The 21,101-nt window shown below is 43.8% G+C and overlaps 1 protein-coding gene and 2 non-coding genes across 4 annotated transcripts in view; 1 reads left to right on the forward strand and 2 right to left on the reverse strand.

The window, feature by feature from the left end:
• cacna1g (calcium channel, voltage-dependent, T type, alpha 1G subunit) overlaps positions 1 to 13,029 on the forward strand; it is a 168,220-nt gene extending 155,191 nt beyond the window's left edge. Inside the window, exons 32-39 of one of the 2 annotated variants that reach the window (XM_062560054.1) lie at positions 913 to 983; positions 2,181 to 2,259; positions 2,573 to 2,694; positions 3,487 to 3,909; positions 5,094 to 5,252; positions 8,321 to 8,516; positions 8,709 to 8,878; positions 11,425 to 13,029. In XM_062560054.1, coding sequence (XP_062416038.1) covers positions 913 to 983; positions 2,181 to 2,259; positions 2,573 to 2,694; positions 3,487 to 3,909; positions 5,094 to 5,252; positions 8,321 to 8,516; positions 8,709 to 8,878; positions 11,425 to 12,345 — 2,141 coding nt within the window. In that variant the 3' untranslated portion in view covers positions 12,346 to 13,029. The other variant, XM_062560055.1, reaches the window with a different exon arrangement.
• Positions 13,030 to 16,566: 3,537 nt separating this feature from the next.
• Positions 16,567 to 16,638, reverse strand: trnaa-ugc (transfer RNA alanine (anticodon UGC)). The gene has a single exon. It is a non-coding gene; the product is annotated as a tRNA-Ala (tRNA).
• A 265-nt stretch (positions 16,639 to 16,903) lies between these two features.
• trnas-uga (transfer RNA serine (anticodon UGA)) lies at positions 16,904 to 16,985 on the reverse strand. Its single transcript has one exon. It is a non-coding gene; the product is annotated as a tRNA-Ser (tRNA).
• Between the last annotated feature and the right edge of the window lie 4,116 nt (positions 16,986 to 21,101).

Genomic DNA, 21,101 nt, shown 5'->3' on the forward strand with positions numbered 1-21,101 from the left:
GCTGCTCACCTGTTTGGTCTGATTACTGGATGTGTAAGAGAAGAAGAAGCATGGAAGTCGTTAACAATTACCATCCCACAGGGCACGAACCCATGCTCTAGTGTGTGTGTGTGTGTGTGTGTGTGTGTGTGTGTGTGTGTGTGTGTGTGTGTGTGTGTGTGTGTGTGTGTGTGTGTGTGTGTGTAGCCGTGGTTTGGGCTGGGTACAGTAGTCAGCTCCTTTCTGTCTCTTATGTTCAGAATGCGTCATTTAAACACTGTAATCACTTTGGAACTACTTGAACATTGATATAAGCTGCTGTAAACTTTCACACTGATATTTCAAGAAGTTCTAACTCATCTCTGCATGTAGCAAATCAGAAAAGTCTGAGATGTTAGTGTGTTGTCCACCTTTAGAGACAGCATTCACCTTATATATTTAAGTGGTAATGATTAACAGCCCATATGGCTTATTTTAGCACACATTGAGGCAGAAACATCTGCAGACAATATCCTGTCTTTTTCATTTATATTTGTTTAAATAAAACATCTTGGTTTCTTGGTCAAGGCCAGTGAGCAGTGAGTGTAGTCATCACTGTGGGGTTGCTAGGCAACAACTTTTTGGAGGTTGCCCCAGGCCAAGAAAAAACCTCGGTGTTTTGAGCGTCTCTACTTTTCCAATCATCGTGGTGCATTATCTGTATCTGAGCCCTGTTGCCACATCAGCGCCTTAACAGATATAAAAGGACACGTGTCCCTCAGCTAAGAGAAGAATTAAGTCGGTAAGTAAGGAAGATATTGAGTCCATTCAATTTCAAAGAAGGCGTGATGGTCCCTGTTCTGTTATGCATAACTCAACAATGTTAATATTGGTTTGACATTTCTTAATTTTCTGTGTGTGTGTGTGTGTGTGTGTGTGTGTGTGTGTCTGCAGTTTTGAAACTCTTGAAGATGGCGGTTGGGATGAGAGCTTTGCTGGACACCGTAATGCAAGCCCTGCCTCAGGTACACAATCAGCTGTGTCAAATAACACCGAATTCCGTCTCCCTCGCTAGTCCTTGTTTTTCTGCATGGAACTTTCATAACACGTCCCGGCGAAGCTGTCCCTAAAAACGACATCCCAGAAGACTTTCTTTTTTAGTAAGTAGTCTTCCGCTGCAGGGCGTCGGCGTTTCCCTTGAGCTTTTTCAGCAGACTCTAGAGACCCTTTATTTGCATGACAAACCCCTGCCGGGGTTCTGCAAGTGGGCGTAGCTTCAGGTTATATTTTAAACAGCAGTGGGGGGGGGGGATTTCAGGGTTGGAGGGGTTAGTAAATTAGAGCAATTTCTGCAGTGCTGTTGAGACGGGCCGATAGTGCTCAGTCCAATGTTCCCAGAATGCTTTAATATTACAAGTACAACTGATATTCTTAGTCTGTCAATCCCAGCTAATTCCTCCCGGAGCCTGTCAGAAGACTTTATGATTAATACATCTCATATTAGTCGGTGGTCGGGAGCAGGTTGCCACATGCTGATTAGCATTGACGGCCACACATCGTAAAGCTTTTCATGACCTAAATCCACCTTGCAGTGAATAGCTGTTTCGTATCATCGGCCCCAGGGTTACATGTCTTTGGGCTCAATATACTTTACTATTACTACACCTTAAGAAGACCTTTCAAAAGGGTGTTATGGTCTGAGTAATGATTATATCCTAGGCCAGATGTTCAATGTGTGTTTCCCTGAGTCGGTTATCTTCTAATCAACCACTAACAGCTTTTAGTTTGCTGATGATATATACTTCACGTCCTTAAAATCACCCGTCAATAGAGTTTTCTTGACTCAATTATAGTTAATGCTACACAGATAGTTAGCACCTCAAATAAAATGTACTGTTTTTGGAAAGGGAGGATAAGAAAGAGATCATCATCATCATCAGAGACTCTTTAAATGGGGCGTATCCCTCTGACTCTCCGTGCCAATGATTGACAGGCCGGCCCGTGCTTAGTCACAGTCGCTAAGCTATAATTGGACAGTCGTTGTTAGCAAAGGGTCATTTGCGAACGCTTACATTTCCTCTTAGCCGCTTCATCCCCGACCCTCCATCCCTTTTCTCACTGGAACGTTTTGTTTGTTGTCCCTCGTTATTGGTTTATTTATTTTTTCCCAGGGGTTTCTCTCCTCTGATTAATCCCTCTCGCTTCCTGTTGTCTCTCTGCAGGTGGGGAATCTGGGTCTTCTCTTCATGCTTCTCTTCTTTATTTTTGCAGCGCTCGGGGTGGAGCTGTTTGGTGACTTGAGTAAGGGACACGTGTAATCTAACGAGTCACACACAGACACACCACTCAAGCACGCTAAGAGTATTCTAATTCTCCCCCCTGTGGGTTTAATCTATCGGACGTTAATTACTTTTCAAAACCCTGTGTTGAAATGTCATTGATTTCTCTTTTTCACATTGTAGCTTCCAGCTTTCAGGCTAATGAAATGCTTATACGGATATTAAGATTTAATTGCACAGCCCTTATGTTGTTACAACTCTCTTTCTCTCCATTTGCCTGCTTTACTGTCTGGCTATCTCCCTTCTCCTCCCCTCCGTGCTGCTCCTCTCCCCAGTCTGTGATGAATTACATCCATGTGAAGGTCTGGGGCGCTATGCAACGTTCAAAAACTTTGGGATGGCCTTCCTACTGCTCTTCAGAGTTTCCACTGGAGACAACTGGAATGGAATAATGAAGGTGAAACTACTACTGAAGTCTGGGAACCTGCAAACGTACATACACCTACTGCACATCGATTAGACGGAGTGTAAAAAGCAAGGTGTATTTAGTGCTCTGGCAGATCACTACAGTTCAGTGCTTTATTATTAAGGTTATTCACCACTATGCACCTTGATGAAGCTGATTATTTTCCACCAAGGGCCAAATACCAGTTGGTTTACCATTTTTTAGCACTACATTTGTAGAATTTTCTGGCTTAAGATAATGACAGAAGTGACCATAAAATGATTTGTTGCTCTGTGGTCCATATTGAATTTTCTGGTAAAATCCCTGGAAACATTGATAATGTAGTCTGACAGAACCGGTTGCTGTGATGTGAACTTTATGCAATGATGCAGAAAGAAAGAGCACGGAGGCCGATGGGAGGGATGGAAATGCGATGCGTCTGACTTTGACATCATCTGCAGCTTAAGTTATCTATGTGTGGATAAAGACACTATATAAGGCTGCACTAGCTAATGCCCAAAATAACATGCTGATGTTCAACTAATCTGAGACTGATGGGGATGTCATAGGTTGTGTGTGTATATATATATTTGATGTAATGGGGCTCAGGGATCAGGTGACAAGCCGAGTGATTACAGTTCCTTCTGATAGACACGTATGTTATTCATTACGTAACAATTCTTCCAACAACTGGTGGCTCGAAAGAGTCCCTCAAGTCAATGAGTCACAATCACAATGTCAATCCACCATCTTCCCAAAGCATTGTTGCGGTTGAGTAGCCTGACGGTCTCTTGCTTCTTCCAGGACACATTAAGGAACTGCGGCCAGAACAGCACTTGCTACAACACCGTGGTCTCCCCCCTCTACTTTGTCTCCTTCGTTTTGACCGCTCAGTTTGTCCTGGTCAACGTCGTCATTGCCGTACTGATGAAACACCTGGAGGAGAGCAACAAGGAGGCCAAGGAGGAGGCGGAGTTGGCCGAGGCGGAGCTGGAGCTGGAGCGCCAGGTGCAAGGGGGAGACATGGCGACGAGGTCGCCCCAGATCAACCCACTGGCAAGGGCCACGGACAGGTTGAGCTCAGGGAGTTCCCCCTTGAGGGCCGCGGGCGTAGGGTGCGTGGACCAGGAAAGAGAGTGTCCTATGGGCCTGCCCACTGCTGATATAACCAGAGACTCTGTAAACATCAGAGCAGACCCCCCTTCGAGCCTGGAGCCCACGCTGGAGGTGAGGAGTCTTTATGCATGCATTTCACTTTGAGCGTTTTCGGTTGTTTTGTGATCATTTTCCTGGAGATAGTCGCACTGCCCCCCCCCCCCCCGTGAACGAGCCCTCACGCGCCTTAGCTGTCAATGACCTAATGCGCTGATAAGATCCAGACAGCTGCACACAAAGTGAAAGCGAGACAAGCATTCAGATGGTTTCTCGGTCAGATTGAGTCTCAGAGGTGCACTCATCGCATACGACACGACATGAAGGAGCCTCTGAGGTCACTTCCTGCCGGGGGGGGCCAGGCTCTGAGGCCAGCCGGTCGAATGACCCCCAAGTCTCCGGTCATTAGTTCTGACTCCGGTCCAACCCATTAGTCTACTCTCTGGCCCGTGCTGAGGGACACCGAGGATGCTGGATGGTATCTGAGATAATAGAATGTCTATCTGCTGTCTAAAACCTTACCAAACCAACTTGAGCTTTATTTATTTTATGCCCTAACGGGACATATTCACTAGTAGATGCATCCCAAAACGGTCACGATAGAAGTGTAATATACACTGGATATGCAATTGTGTTATTCTGTGTAACCCAAAGTGACCCAAAAAAGCCCAGTCCACAGCTTGTTGTGCCTGACTGCGTGTGTGTGTGTGGCTGGTCCCTGTAGAGGACATGCCAGTCAACGATAGGTCACAGTGCCATGGGAAAGCTGGACCACAGGGCCTTGTTGTTCACTTAAACGGCTATTTCCAGTCAGCGGGGAACTTTTTTTTGGGAGGGGGGGGGGGTAGGAAGTAGAGGTCTCGCTGTCCTTATGTTTCCCTTGTAAGATGTTATCCTCCCTCCTGCAAAAACATGTGTGGTTAAGCCGCAATCTCCCCATCGGGTCCTGTGGGACACCAGCTCTCCTGCAGCACTGCAGTGCCCCCTTGTGGGTTTAACTGGTAACACACAGGAGCCCGTGGTGGATGGATGGTTAAGAGGAGGCTATACGTTCTGTTGCTGGATGAAAGCCTTGGATTATCAGGTCTCAATACACTGAGACAAAGTGTGACACATGCTCTAGTTCTCGTGATGTGTTTATCTATGCACTCTATGTCCACATTTATTCCTCTGTCTCTGTCCTTTCTACAACTTCTTCCATCCCCTCCTTCTCTTTTTTGTTTGTGTGTCCGTTGGCTTTTCCCTCTCCATTATCTAAGTTTGTCCAGCGGAGAGCACAGTTTGACTCGGTCTCCCTGGTCATCCGGGGTTCAATGGAGGGAGAGTTGAGTTTGATGGACAACCTGTCCGGCTCCATCTGCTACTTCTACGCGCTGCCCGCCAGCCACCGACACAGCAGGCACTGCAGCGACAAGAAGGTTGATAATCGCCCCAATGACGACTCACTTCCTACATTTCATATGTCCAGTGGGTCTTATTCAGTTTTAAGACCATTACAAATCTGAAGTTGCAGCTGTAATTTCTGATAATGAAGTACAAACCCCAAAACATTAGAGCCTCTTGAAAATACATCACTTTCATATCAAATCATAAAATGAATAACAAATTGTGCTTTTCTAGATTACATTTATTTCCCAGACATAAAAACAGCAAATTAACTCATGATCGAAAGAATCCAAACTCCCTGAGAAACCATCAGGGATCACAACCAAAAATAGTTTGGAGACGCTGTTCTATGTTAAAGTACAATTAAGGATTGATGAACTGATCCTTTCGGCTACAGGGATATTTTAACCAGATATCTTACTAAGCCTAAAAATGTCTGAGCATCATTTAAGAACTAAATGTTTAATGTTAAAACGCCTATTTCACTTGTTTCGTTTAAGTCACTCTGAGCTGCTGTATTTTTGGCTTCGTACCCGTTTTACAGAGAAAGTGCTATCTTACCCTCTGAGGAGAGAGAGGGGGGGGTCAAGGCCCCAAACTCGATGGGCATTTCTGATAATGTGCCCGAAGGGGAGAGGTGTCCTATGGGGCGTCTAATAATGACCCGTTAAAAGCTTTTAGAAGACGGGCCTCTGCGATGCTGATGTAATTTGCCTTCGGAGGAGGAAAAGAGGTCCCCGGGTGCATCGATCGTCGGCTTGTCGAGCCGTTGCTCTGCAGATTCTGTGCCGTGTGAGGATGGGATCCATTCTCGTCAGGAATTGCGGTTTCACGGGCTTTGTGGGGACCGTTTTTTTGCGCACGGTGTCCAAGCGGCCCGCCGAGCTGCGCAGAGGAGCCCGGGCAGACTCTGCGTCACTAAGCCCGCTGAACCAGACCTGAAAGCCCGCCAAGCATGAATGAATGTGAAGCGAGCGAGGACAGGGAGCGGGGGGGGGAATGAGGTCATAGTTGAGCCGCACTGTGGTGGGGCTGCTCGTCTGCTTAGGAAGGCGAACAAATATTCAACGGGAAGGAATGCCAACGCATAATAGGGAATGGCTGCAGGGCCGCAAAATACATGCAGAACTTTGCAGGATTTTTCATGATTTATTTTTCAGTGAAGTTCCACAGACTTTGTAGGCCAGGGATTCATCTTTAAGCGATTTCGTCTGGTTTCGAGTCATACAATGTTTATTTTTCATAAATCGAGTGGTAAATTCTGCCAATGGCGGTGAGATAATTTCACCTGGGCTCAATAAGGATGTTTTTCAAGCGTCAACCAAACTCATCTACGTACTCTTTTTCTAATCTTTATTTAAAACAAACAAGATGACGGCCCAAAAACGAACAAAGCGCTGTGAGTCCTGGCTGTGATGCACCAAAACATGATTGTTCCATTCTTTGGATGTCTTTCAGAACTCTAGTGATAGTAAACCTGAATCGTAATGCCGCCTGCTATACGTGATGCTATACGCTATGCTATACATTTTTAAAAGAGATAAATTTGCATGCACACATCACAAGTATCACCGTAATCAGTTGCTGATATAAAACACTCTTTAAGCTATTTTCTTCCTGGCAACAGAAGCAAAAGACCTTTTTTTCCTCTTTTTTTTCTGATCCAAATCATCAGCGGTTTTGGAAATGTCTAAAGGTCTTCCATCCAGTTTCCAGCCTACACATTTTGAGACGCTGGGCTAAATACCTCCAGTTTCATGAAGTTATAAACGTGTATTGTCCTTTTAGCTGCAGCTCTTATCTGTGTGTATCGTCCTCAACTTTGTATGCTGCGCTGAGTGTGCGCTTGTTGTCTATGCTCACCGGCCGTTGTCTCTCCCTGCCTAGATCCCTCTAGCGGAGATGGAAGCTCTGTCTCAGGCCTCTGAGACATCCTGGTCCCCAGCCCTGACAGACGCCTCGGCCCCTGGCCATTTCAACTCCCTCTTTCTAACCAGTCCGGAATGCAACGTACTGAGAGATCCTCTCTTTCTCTTGTCTCCTCTTCCGCTCCCGCAGTATTTTGTAGTGGTTTCTGTCTTGGGGAACTTCCAAAGCCGCGTGCACTCCCACTCCTCTCACACACTTGGGTGAGACAGGTTTACATTGACAGGAGGAAACCAAGTGGACGCTCAATTAGCTAAACAGCAAAAGTGCATCGGTAGTCCCAGCGCAAATAGAAATATTGTCAGCGCTGTAATGAGCTTTTTTTCTATTAAAAAGTGGCTTTATTGCGTTACAACTCGTTGTGGTGGTATTCCTAACCCGCCACGCTACTGATTAACTCTCAGTGCTCTCAACATTGAATAGGCCAGAAGTATCAAACCACGGCTACACAATGAAGTTATGTGTAGTTTTTTTTTCATACAGGTCCAGTAGTTTCCTATAATTTACTTCATGTCATTTTGGATCACAAAGACAATGTTGGAAAAACCTAGCAGCCAATGTACTCATACGTGTATCTGCGTGTACTTTCTAAATAAGTGTCTAATTGGCTTACGTAAAAAAAATGAGTCGGCTCTGTTATGTGGTTATGCGCATAATGAGTCAACACTAATTCCATTATTGTCTCCTACCAGGACACTTTGTCACGCATTCAGACCGTTATGTCATCCTTCCCCACGATTTCCTGCCCCAGTGGATTCTGGAAATAAATCTGAAAAGGTCATCTTTCCACCTAAATTGCAAATTAATTAAATGTCACATGGCTGTCAAAAACCAGTGTGGCACCTTAATGACGGCATCACTCCCCTGTCAGTCACATGCCTTCATAAGAGAGGGCCATTGCCACCTTGCCAGTCTCACACATGGATGCCCGAGGCTGTGGGGGCTGTTACAGACACAAGACATAGAGTGTCTTAGGCCTAAAAAAAATCGAATTTGAGACGTAATCTGTAGCAGCTGTGGGCCAGTCGACTCCAACATGTAAAGATCCCCTCCGTTTTCTGTAAGCCGATGACCACTGCCTACCTGCTCACATGGTGTCGTGGACGTGTTTTGAAGCCCCCCGATTCGTCCGGCTCCAGAGGGACCCTGACTCCCTCGTCTCTCTTTCCCCCAGCCGGAGCAGCTGGATCCTGTGGAGCCGCTGGAGGAAAACCTGCTGAGTGTCAGGAAGCCCGCGGTGGGACGCACACACTCCCTGCCCAACGACAGCTACATGTTCTTTCCCCTGCAGCCAGTGGGCAACGCGGGCCCGACTCCAGCAGGGACACAGGAGCCTCAGCGCATACTAGGAACCCACAGCGGCCAATCAGGTACTCATATATGCAGTATTTATTTCACTTCAGACTACTGTTTTTGGAATGAGTAAGTATAAGGACAGACATGCGAGGCCTCGTAACACTTGGAATTTTTACCTTTTTACCATTTTTAGATGCAGGTTGTTTCTGCTGAGAACTGAACACACCAGCTGCAGCTGCTCTGTTGTCCTCTCATGTTCTGTGCAGGTTCCAGCAGCTCAGTGCGTTCCCAACCAGAGGAGCGTTCCCAGCAGCTCAACGTCCCCGCAGACCTCTTCAGACCCATCAGCCCCATCGGCCAATCCGACTCGGAGATCATACCGCGCCTCCCCCCCCCCAGACGCGCACACACGTTCAGTCGAACGCTCCGCAGACAGGTGACTAAATCACCCCGTGTCATATTTTCAATTAACTCCCAAATCCCATTAGTGATCTTCGCCTGTCTGTGTCTGTACTGTATGGGGTGACACTTCTGTCCAAGTTATTCAATAAAACACCACTTTTTTCAAAACGATTAAAGTCTGTGTTTTCCCCAACAATTGTGGCCTTGTGCTACTTTAGTCCAGAGAGGCGAGTCAGAAAAAAATATCTAAATTGTAAAAAAAATTGTGTTGTGAGGGTCATTGTTAGTGTAATACTCACTGTGGCCACAAGAGGCTGAAGTGCACTACTGCCTTATGTTCTAAAAAGGACTCAGGAAAGAATTTTTTATTGTAATTTTTCCATGCACTCGATAATTAAGATACATATATTGTGTGTCAACCAGTTATTTTACAATACTCACATGTATTTAATTTACCTGAGTATTTTGAATGAAAGATTATTCTAGAAATAAGTGTTTTTAAGCTGTTCTTAACCTTTCATTACAAGAGACAAAACACTTCTGATCAGTCTTAGAAAGTCTTATTTTTCCTCACTCGCTTCTCTTGGGATCTGCAGTGACACCTTGTTGCAGAGGAAAATTGCTTTCCTCAGAGCTTTCCTAAATCTCTTTCTGTCTTGCATGCTCTAAAACAGTGTGTTATTACCTATTGTGTTATCTGCTGCCTCATTGTCCTGAGGGAATCTGTTACCTTCTGATCTATGCACAGATACTCCTGCTGCTGAAACAGCAACAAACCACATAGTTCAGCCACCTTTCGGAAACAATGGACTCTCTCTGTGTTTATCTTCTCACCCCTTTTAACATACAGGCTTCCCTCCCCTCTGTCACTCTTTTGATTTGTGTCACCTGCTAACCATCAGGCACAATCAGGCACTTCTAAATCTCTGATTGCTTGGATACGTTGATTGAATATATTCAAGCCAGACAAAGATGCCATATAGGCTTGTACAATTTCCCACAATGCAGTGCACTTACTACATTGCAAACTATACAGCTCAGGGGATTGCTAGAGAACAAACAGTGCTGTCCAAATGCATTTTTGAGTAATAAAGCACTTTCTATTGTCTAATTTAGTGCCTTCAAGGTATATAATTAAAGACTTAGTATAGCAGTTAAGGCAGTTATTGCAGATCTTGCTTAAAAAGTGTGACACAGTGATTTGTTACTCAGTGTTTTATACCAATGTAGCTGTTACGCTGGTCTGTGATATCTTTGACCACAAGGTGTCTCTGTGGCCCCACCACTCAGCCTGAGGCAGGGACACCATTGAGGGCAAACATTTCTCAGAGGCCTGTGCCTCTTAAACTCATAAATCACTTTGTCATTCCTACATATTCTAGTTTGTAAGGAACACTATGTTGTTTTAAGCGACCCTGGTGCTTACTAAAGCTTCTACAGGTGTGGTTACCCTCTGGCTTCACGGCCTCACACCCCGTCAACAGTTTTGTTCAGGGATGATGGCGCAGAAACACTGATCAGAATTTGGTTGTTAATGTAACTGGAAAACTGTGCCGCCATTGGGTTACAGGGTGTTGAGTAAATGGTCAAAGGTTAAGGGGTTAGGTGGTCTGGTTCAGAGTTCACTGTGTTAGCCACCACTTAATCTGATGAGTCATTTTGTTCAACATCAGAAAGAAGAAACTTTACTGATGATAAAATAAACAGAGCTTCTGACATGGAAATAGTCAGTTGTTACCTACTACCAACACCCTGTGACATACTACATTTTAACGTGACTTGATCCCATTCATAATTCTTACACAACAAAAATGGAGGGAAGAATTTATTAATATATACTGTATAGAATATTAACCATTGTGAACCTTCAAAGTGCACCTCCGGCCTGATTTAAGGTCATAAAAAATATTAATTCCCTTTGAATAATTATTGTGTCTGACATGGATTTTGAACAGGAAGAGATGGTGGTCTTTTGTTAAAAGCTTTGAAAATAAATTCTAAAATAATCCTTCTACCATATATAAAATATCCAGAATTTCTGATAATGCAAATGTTTTGTATCTGATTCTTCCACTACATCGTTCCCCGAAAGTATAACTAGGATATTCGATTAGGAATGTCAAAGTCCTCATGGGACAGGCATGTTACATGTTGAACGGAGGCTTAAGGTGAGCTTAACGCCTGCACAGAGAAATGGAGGAGTCATTCCAAAGGATTTGAGAAAACCATATACTGGCTCTGCCTCAACACAATTATTGGTAAAACAATGCTAAAAGTTACACAAGGTACTCTTGACAGATCGCAATATGGCAACTCTTTATTTTCATATTAACATTTATGGCCAGAGGTCGCAATTGTTATTCCACCCGATTCTGCTGTTGAGAAGTACATAGAAAGACTCTGGTGACCTTTGACCCAAACTACTGCTTCATCCTCATTACCTCAGACTAACTTTCACCCCTCTCACCTTCCCTGATCCTTGTACCCTCGCAATTCCCTCTACTCCTCCCCCTCCATTTTTTTCACCCCACATTTACCTCCAACTCCTTTCTCTCCGCCCCCACATGCCTCGTTTTCTAGGTCGCAGTGTCTACTGATTCTCAGGAGGCCCTGTGCTCAGACGGAAGGGACAGCAACGAGGGACTCGTGAACGTGGCCTCTCTGGGCCCCCCTCCATCCCCCTGCTCTCATCATTATCAGCAGCCTGCTCTGTGCCGGGTCCCCGGCGCCTTGCCTAAACCCTTGCGGCCCAGCAGCGTGCACACGCAGCTTCATGACCAGCACTGCCTCGCCGCCCATCTCCCTACCTCCCCCTCGCCTCCCCCGCTCTTACCAGCCAGGCCGCGCCAACCGGAGGAGGCCTCGGTGGATCAGGAGGTGTCCCTCATCACCGATGCAGCGTTGGCCGGCAGCGACGACGTGACAACGGAGGCCGGAGGCCACGCAGGTGCTGAGGCCTACAGCAACGGTGCCGGCTGCCAGGAGAGCCGCAGTCCGAGCCCGAGGCCGCTGAAGAGGTTCCACAGCGCCGAGACGCACGGCCCGAGCGGCCCGCCGCCACGCCCCCGCCCTTACTCCTGGTTGGACGACCCCCAGTGTAACTCTGTTGAGGCGCGCTCCTCGGCAAGCTCCAGCCCCCGGCGCGACCCCACGTCCACCTCCTCTGGCTTCGTGTCGCGTGCCAATAGCCTGCAGATCCACAGCCAGAACCCCGCTCCGAGCTCGCTGCCGTCCCCCCGACACAAGAAGAAGATGAGTCCGCCGTGCATCTCTGTGGACCCCCCTGACAGACAGGAGGGCCCCTACCCGGGCATGGGGCTGGGGGGTTTAGGAATGCCCCCTCCTCTGCCCAACAGGGACACCTGCCTGAGGAGGAGAGCGCATTCCATGGACTCCAAGGACTCCTTTGACATGGGAGTTGGAGAGGGTTCGGGACAGGACGGAGGCTCGCCAAGCCCCAACGCCAAGCTACTGACTCTTCCTAAAGAAGACAAGCCCTGAGCACTGAACACTGATACGGCAACACGAGGAGACACACAAACACGCACACAGCTGGACGAACCATTCTCACACACAACACACACGATGCACCCTGTGTATCTGTGATGGTGATAGTTCTAGTAATAATGCTGTAGAGAGTAATAAAGGTCAAACTACAACAAATGGTAAAAACATCCTTGGTTTCATAAGGAGTGCAGTACTGTAGTAGTGTGACCATTTCTTGTCTTTGTATTGTTACTGCCAAAAGAGTCAGAGAAGAAGAGAACACAGGAAACAAAAAATCAAACATGACTGTTTCTCTTTTGCTACGTCTGCATGCCACTGGCTGCAGCTTGACCCCATAACCTCTGGTGTGACATCAGCCCCTGTGATTTGGCGCCCTCTGAACTACCCGGTGTTACACAGGAGCGGCTTTGCCCGGTCAGTGGAGGTACAAAGCAATATGAACGTTTTAGAGACACTATTTTCTTAAATTATTGGGCCATTGTGTTTGTACAGGGTGTTGTTTATTTTTATTTCATTTGAATGTTTTTTTCATGCATTTTATGTGCTTTTTCTTTTGTCAAAATGGTTCGTCCTTGTCCTTTTTTAATGTAGGATATTTCTATCTTTCTTGGTTTACTGAGGAAAGTGGACGTTTTTGTGCTGAAAACCATGTATTTGTAGGAATAATATATAAATATGTATATATATATATATATATCCAAACTCAGTTTAATGACTTTTTTATATATACATATATATATATATATATATATACACATATGTATATATACACACACATATTTATGTGTGTGTATATATACATATATATATATATATATATATATATATATGTGTATATATATATATATATATATATGTACACACACACACATATATTTATGTGTGTGTATATATACATATGTGTATATATATATATATATATATATGTATATATAAAAAAGTCATTAAACTGAGTTTGGATTTTTAAGCACACGCTTTAGACTCTGGTGATTTGATTGTTAAAAGAAGAAAATATCCTTTATGAATATTAGTGGGTAAATGATTCTCTGTATTTAACCCATCCCACACGGTGGAGCCCGGGGAGCAGTTTCCTGCTCAGGGAGGGACACTCGGACACGTGACGTGTAGCAGCCGGCCCTGCGGTTACCGGCGCACCCTTTCTACTCCATGCACCACAGTCTGTGTTAGAGGAAAGAAGAGGTTACACTTGAAGTTCTGTCCATTGATTCCCCGATTACACTGAGACCGCCACAAGATCTGCAGGTTGTGAAGAAAGACAAAAATTATTTAAGAAAACAGAAATACAAGATTGATTCCAGTTGTTTGTTTTTGTTTTTTTAACCCTTTCTCCATATAAATTGACTTTTTGTTTAGCTGAGTCAACCGACTAATCCAACTGACACAGTTGCACATAATCCAAAACTAGGAAAATCGTTTGCTCCTCGGTGGGACCGAGGGTGCAGGTCTGGGTTTGGACTCAACAGAGCAGAAAGCTAGCAGACTGCTGTCACTATAAGCACCCAGGCCCTCAATTATGTCTACATGGCGACAAATTCTTCCCATATACAGTTGTCATGAAGGGAGAGATTAACTATAGAGTTATACAGTTACAGCTGTACAGTTGAAGTATAACTCCCTTGTAACATTCACATGCACTTGGCTCAGTCATCTCCCTTTGTGATTATGAAATCACTTGTGTCCGTGTTGGCTAAATATGAAGACAATAAAAAAAGCCCCAACCGCAACACACATCAATCTCAGATCCAACTGTTGCTGCATCAATGTTGTTATTTCTTTCTTCCATTTTGAGTTCAACAATTTAGTCGAGTGCAATGTTAAATTGACAATAGACTTTGTCTGATCACATCGTACCTCCAGTGGGTACCATGAAGTGAGCGTTGTGTGCACGCATCAGGGCACAACTGCCGTGCGTGGTAAAGAAAATAAAAATGTTTAATTTTCAGTGGAGGAGGTTATTTCACTCACATACTTTGGAAACTGAAGTAAATGTTCCCTGTTAGATAGCTTATTGAAATACATTTATAATTTAATTTTCCTTGCAAGGTTTTGAGACTGATGAAGGCTGCACAGAGGACGCAGGAGGATGTAGCCGCAAGCATCCACTTATCTTTACTTAATGATCATTATGAGTTCTTATAACAAGTTGGCAAAATGATTCACTGGGAAATATGTATCTGAACGACTAAGCATTGATTCAAACTAAAATTTATATATATATTATATATTATATTATATATATATTGACCATACATATAGTTTTTATAATAATTTACCTATTATTTAAAAAAAATCTTTTCTTTTTTGACCCTACATATTTTGACTTACAATATTTTTTTTCCCACGACGTGACGAATGATCTTAGATGGAGCAACCTACACGTCCCTGTCACTAATGCCAAATGCCCCAAATTTCTGTACTTTAAACCTTATCTGGGTTCAACGATCAAGGGACATGGTAGCTCTTCCTAAATCCTTTTTTAGTTTTAGGTAACTGACATAATGGGATATTGCCCCAGAGACGGATTGGTGCATCTTGGAAGATCAACCATGCTATTCATCCTTCCTGCATTGGTAAAGGCACAAGTGAGTTGAATTTGAATGTAACAGAGAATTGGAGGGTGGATGTACTAAAAAGAGTAAACAAATCTACACCCTGTGTCAGACTGTCAGTTTAAGGTTGTCCACAGGATAACCTGAAGTAGACAAACATGTGATTGTCTTGAAAAATGCCCTCAGAGGCTGTAATAAGTTTCATGTCAGTGTGACCACTGAATGAGACACATCTGCTCATCTTTACTGACTCATCCGGCCTTCTCTCCCGTCAAAAAGGTGGAACCCTATAGGCTACGTAGCATGGCTAATAAGCAAAGCAATTAACATCAAATTTAGTCAATTCATCATCATTCAAAAGATTCTTCATCATTCTTGACAATGCCATCATAACCCAAGTGAACGCGCCTTGTGTTTCTGCATAACCCCCAGGGTACACTTCTCTGAAACAACCAGTGGGGACAATGCCCCCACAACTACCTCCGCGGTAGTGCGCTCAAGACTTGGCAGGAGCGGGATTTGAACCCACTGGCGGCGCTTACAGAGGCTTTCGGCTCCTTCTTGCACCCCTACACTACCAGTCCTGGTCACATTTTGGCAACTTTGATTCTCCTATTTAATCTTGAGCATGTGAGCTAAACCTCAAAACTCTTTTTAAATGCTATTTCCACATCTGGGCTTGAACCCACAACCTTCAAGTGCAGTGCAGGGGCTTATGTCAGCAGCTCTTCCGCTGTGCTACTTCACCACACACTAACCGACCCTTTGTTTGTTGTATTTAACCTTGAGATTGCTACTCAAACCTGAAGTAAAGCCAAAAGCTCAAACCCAAGACTGGGCTTAAACCCACAACCTTCAAGTGCAGTGCAGGGGCTTATGTCGGCAGCTCTTCCGCTGTGCTACTTCACCACACACTAACTGACCCTTGAACCCACAACCTTCAACCGACCCTTTGTTTGTTGTATTTAACCTTGAGATTGCTACTCAAACCTGAAGTAAAGCCAAAAGCTCAAACCCAAGACTGGGCTTGAACCCACAACCTTCAAGTGCAGTGCAGGGGCTTATGTCGGCAGCTCTTCCGCTGTGCTACTTCACCACACACTAACTGACCCTTTGTTTGTTGTATTTAACCTTGAGATTGCTACTCAAACCTGAAGTAAAGCCAAAAGCTCAAACCCAAGACTGGGCTTGAACCCACAACCTTCAAGTGCAGTGCAGGGGCTTATGTCAGCAGCTCTTCCGCTGTGCTACTTCACCACACACTGACCAACCCTTTGTTTGTTGTATTTAACCTTGAGACTGCTACTCAAACCTCAAAACTCTTTCAAAGCAGAAGTGATGTCTGCATGAAGGGGCATGAACCCACGACCTCAGACAGCAGGTTGGAGCCTGCAGCCCTTCAGTTGTTCCCTTGTGCTATTCAAGCACATGCCTCATTGTGTCCTCATTGTGTCCACACTGACTAAGCGCTAGAATAGAGAATTAGAAAGAGCACATTTGTGGAACACACTTGATTGGGTAAACATCTAAACTCTACTTCCTAAACAACTTGTGGTGCCTTCTTTTCCTTGTTGGTTCTTCGTCTCGAAATTTAAACTTTCCCATGAATTGCCTTGATCAACTTAAATGTGAGCATAATATCTAATGGAGATTCTGGGGATTGAACCCAGGACCTCATACATGCAAAGCATGCGCTCTACCACTGAGCTACATCCCCTGCAATATCTGCAGAATTTACTTTTCTTTTTCGTGATATATTTATATATGTATATTTATTGAATTACTTACTATAGGAGAACTGAGGAGACTCGAATAAATAGAGACATTCCCAAAGGCAAAACTTAGTGTGACAGTCTGAAATCGATTTTGTGAGTCTCATTCTACCGCATTGAATGTATTCTTGTTTTTTGAGTTTGCAAGTAGAACAGCACACGTTAACTTAGGCAGAATAACAAATCACTCAAAAGTGGTAAAGACAAGTTCGTTGCCGGCAGGTTTCAAACCTGCGCGGGGAAACCCCAATGGATTTCAAGTCCATCGCCTTAACCTCTCGGCCACAACAACCTACATACTGTGTGTTTCCTGCTTACAAAACTGTTTTTTTTCCAAGGAAAAGTTAAAGTTCAAGGATCTACTTTCACCCATCCTTCCTCTCTACTAAAGCCGCGCAGGTAGGTTAGCACACCTAATGACGATCAAAAACGTATAACATTTTCAAGTACTTTCCTTGCTCCATTCTGCAAAAGAATTTGTAAAAAAAAACACAAATTGTGTCCTTTGAACGGGCTAATTGAAAAGACCCAAAAGACAACCCTGAATGAAGAATACATACCGCTCAGACATTTTTAGTGGAACATATTTATGCATAATTGGATCATTACACTTTCTTCATTGTGTTGGGAGCACTTTTACATTTAATATGGTCCTAAAACAAATAAACACTTCTTTCCTACATGTGCATTCGAAGTGTAACTGTCAACTGTTTAAATCATATTACCAACATGTTTTAGTTTCATGAATACTACATGGGGGTTGAGTGGCTAAAGGTATTGGTTTTCAACACAGGCTCTATGGCAGACATGGGCAAACTATGGCCCGCGGGCCACATACGGCCCGTTAGGCTTTTTAATCCGGCCCGCCGAACTTGTCCAAATTATAGTAAAAACCTCCTTTTTTCCCGCTTTCCCTGCAATGCCCACGTTTCCCCAATAGATGGCGCACTCAAAACACATTGACCGTTGTTGGAGTGGCGCGTATTTTCACTTCGTTTCACGTCGCCATTAAGCCCTTCTGTGAAAATGAGCGGACCACAGAGAAGGAAAGTGGACAGCGAATGCCGAGTGTTTAATAAGGAGTGGACAACAAAATAACGGCTGTATGTCTGATATGCCAAGAAGCTGTTGCGGTTTTCAAAGAGTACAATATCAGCCGTCACTTTGCCACGAAGCATGCAAACTATGCTAGCAAGCAGTCAACACAAGAACGGGCGGCTACTGCTCAGAGGTTGGCAGCTAATTTACAGAGTCAACAGAACTTTTTTCACCGACAAACTGCAATTCAAGAGTCAAGTACCAAGGCAAGTTATTTGCTGGCATTCAAATTAGCAAAGGCTAGCAAGCCTTTCTCCGAAGGCGAGTTTTTGAAAGAGTGCATGGTAGAGACAGCAGGTCTCTTGTGTCCGGAGAGCAAAGCCAAGTTTGAAAAAAACAGTTTGGCACGCAGGACAGTGACTCGCCGCGTGGAACTGATTGACGAAGATATAGTCAGCGAGTTAAACAAAAAGGCGGAGTCCTTTAAGTTATATTCACTAGCACTGGATGAAAGTAACGACATAAAAGACACTGCTCAGCTCCTAATTTTTATCCGAGGGATTAACGACAGTTTTGAGATAACGGAGGAGCTTTTGAGCATGGAATCACTGAAAGGGAAAACGCGAGGCGAGGACTTATATGAACAGGTGTCTGCTGTCATCAAGAGAATGAAGCTACCTTGGAGTAAACTTGCCAATGTCACCACGGATGGATCGCCAAATTTAACTGGAAAAAACATCGGGCTGCTGAAAAGAATCCAGGATAAAGTGAAAGAAGAAAATCCTGACCAGGATGTTATTTTACTTCACTGGATCATTCATCAGGAGTCTCTGTGCAAGTCTGTATTGCAGCTTAATCACGTCGTGGATCCAGTTGTAAAACTTGTTAACTTCATACGAGCAAGGGGACTTAATCATCGTCAGTTCATTAGGTTCCTGGACGAGATTCGCTCATTTTTTAATTAAATGGGGAAATCCGAAGAATTCCCCGAGCTGAGCGACACAAACTGGCTTTGTGACTTTGCGTTTGCTGTGGACATATTTTCACACATGAATGAGTTGAACGTGAAGCTACAGGGGAAAGATCAGTTTGCGCACGACATGTACACAAATGTGAGAGCCTTCAAATCCAAGCTGGTTTTATTCTCCAGGCAAATGTCAAACAAATCTTTCGCACATTTCCCTACACTAGCCGTGCAGAAAGAGCGAAAGCCGAAATGCGAAGAAATACTGCAAATCACTGGACGATCTGCACAGAGAATTTTGCCGTCGGTTCTGTGATTTTGAAAAAATTGACAAGTCACTTCAACTGGTGTCCTGTCCCCTGTCACAAGACCCCAAATTCAGCACCGCAGGAGCTGCAATTGGAACTGATCGATCTTCAGTCTGACTCCGTCTCAAAGGAGAAGTTCAAGTCTCTTAAACTGAATGACTTTTACGCTTCACTTAACGAGACCGCGTTTCCAAACCTCCGGAGGACGGCGCAGAAGATGCTGGTGTTGTTTGGCTCGACCTACGTGTGTGAGCAGACGTTTAGCGTCATGAAAATCAACAAAGCCCATCACAGATCCAAGTTAACTGACCAACATCTCAGATCTGTATTAGCTTAATTAACACGCCGCATATCGCTCTTAATTTAAATTAAAATTTTCAGCTGCAGGTAGGATATTTAATACAGCCTATGTCTGTGTGCTTGGCAACGATACACGTGTACTGTTTGCGCGTGAAGGCGAGGGTGTCCGTGGCGAGTTTGTAGAGCGCGCGGTCAGGACAATCCATCCATGATTTTGCGGAGTTTAACACAAGTAGATATTATTGAGCTTGAGTATTTCGTTGTGTAATATGTTTTGAATGTTGAAAGTGATTCCATTTTTCAATAAATGTTGATTTCTTTAACTTTGCACCTTCGATGGAAACTTATTAAAAACAGACGCAATCTTGATAAATCACAGTGCGTATGTTATTTTAATCTATTTACATTTCCTTCTCCCAGTATCTGCGAAATAGTATGTAAATGCCATATCTTGCATATTCCTTGAGACAAATTTATTAACTGATAAGGGCTATTTTTCACATTTGAAAGACAGTTAATAAATTGGGTTGTAGTGTTCTTACTGTGCTATGAGGTTTGCACACACTACATTTAATACTTTAGTATATCCGGCCCAAACACTCCCTCCAAATGCTCCTGGCCCGGCCCCTCTGTCAAATTTTAGAACCCATTGTGGCCCGCGAGTCAAAAAGTTTGCCCACCCCTGCTCTATGGTTAAATATGGAATTTAACCGTTAAAAAAAACATGGACAAATCTGTTATTTTTACTGTAAATCAATAGTGGTTTACTTTTGTATAATGTAATCTATGGCATGGTATATATTACAACAGTTTGGCTCATAATATTAACTGTCAAGAGAAGCTAATAATTAAGTGTCAAGTAATAAGTATAGCAACGGGTGGACTCAGATTAACCCCTCAGGGGAATGGCTGTCAAAGTCACAGGTGGTTATATTTAAAGACATGGTCAGGCAAAGTTTAGTACTCAGAAAATAGTAGACGCTAAAGTGAAAGAAGTCAGGCAGAGACAGAGTCCAAAACCATAATTAAGGTCATATAATTCATTAAAAACGTATTACACTAGGAAAAACCGGTGCGGGCATACTTTAGGAACAGCACAAGATATACAGGTGACAAACCACACAGTGCGTCACTCAAATACACAAGAGAAAGGGTGAGTCACCGAGACACTATCGGGAAGGGGAGCTTAAATCAGTTCACGGGGAAGACAAGACAGCCGAGACACAAGAGGGAGATGTGGAGAGCTTAATGAAATGAAAGTAAAAACAGGTGAATAACCTGAGTATTTAATCTATTTGATGATTCCTTACATACAGTTGAGAATAAAATTTGAAAATGTCAAACTTTAGAGTCCAGTGAAAGTGTGAAAAAAAGAGTTTGATCTTTGCCTTTAATTTAAAAGTTAGCAGGAAATGTTGTGCTTCCAGACTGCCCTTGTTAATGGAAGTTGAGTAACTAAGCCTTGTAATACATTTTCATGTTTCGGTCATATAATTTTAAATTCTCAGTTCAAGTTTATTTGTTTTAAACATCCATCTTTTGTATTTTTACTTAGAAAATACTAAAATAATTTTATTTATTTATTTCTATAAATAATAGAATATGAAATGCATTTTTGTATTTATATACAGACTTTAATACATCCCATATCACCTCCTAACTAGGAAGTGCGAACAGTTCCTTGTACTCATTTCATCTCATTGAAAGATTACGGCCGAATAGGTTGGCAGAGCAACCGATGATGTCTGATGACCGTAAATGCGCTATGGTGAATTGTTCCAGTGGTAAATGACATTGA

This window comes from Pungitius pungitius, chromosome 21 (genome assembly GCF_949316345.1).
Source record: "Pungitius pungitius chromosome 21, fPunPun2.1, whole genome shotgun sequence".
Classification (NCBI taxonomy): Eukaryota; Metazoa; Chordata; class Actinopteri; order Perciformes; family Gasterosteidae; genus Pungitius; species Pungitius pungitius.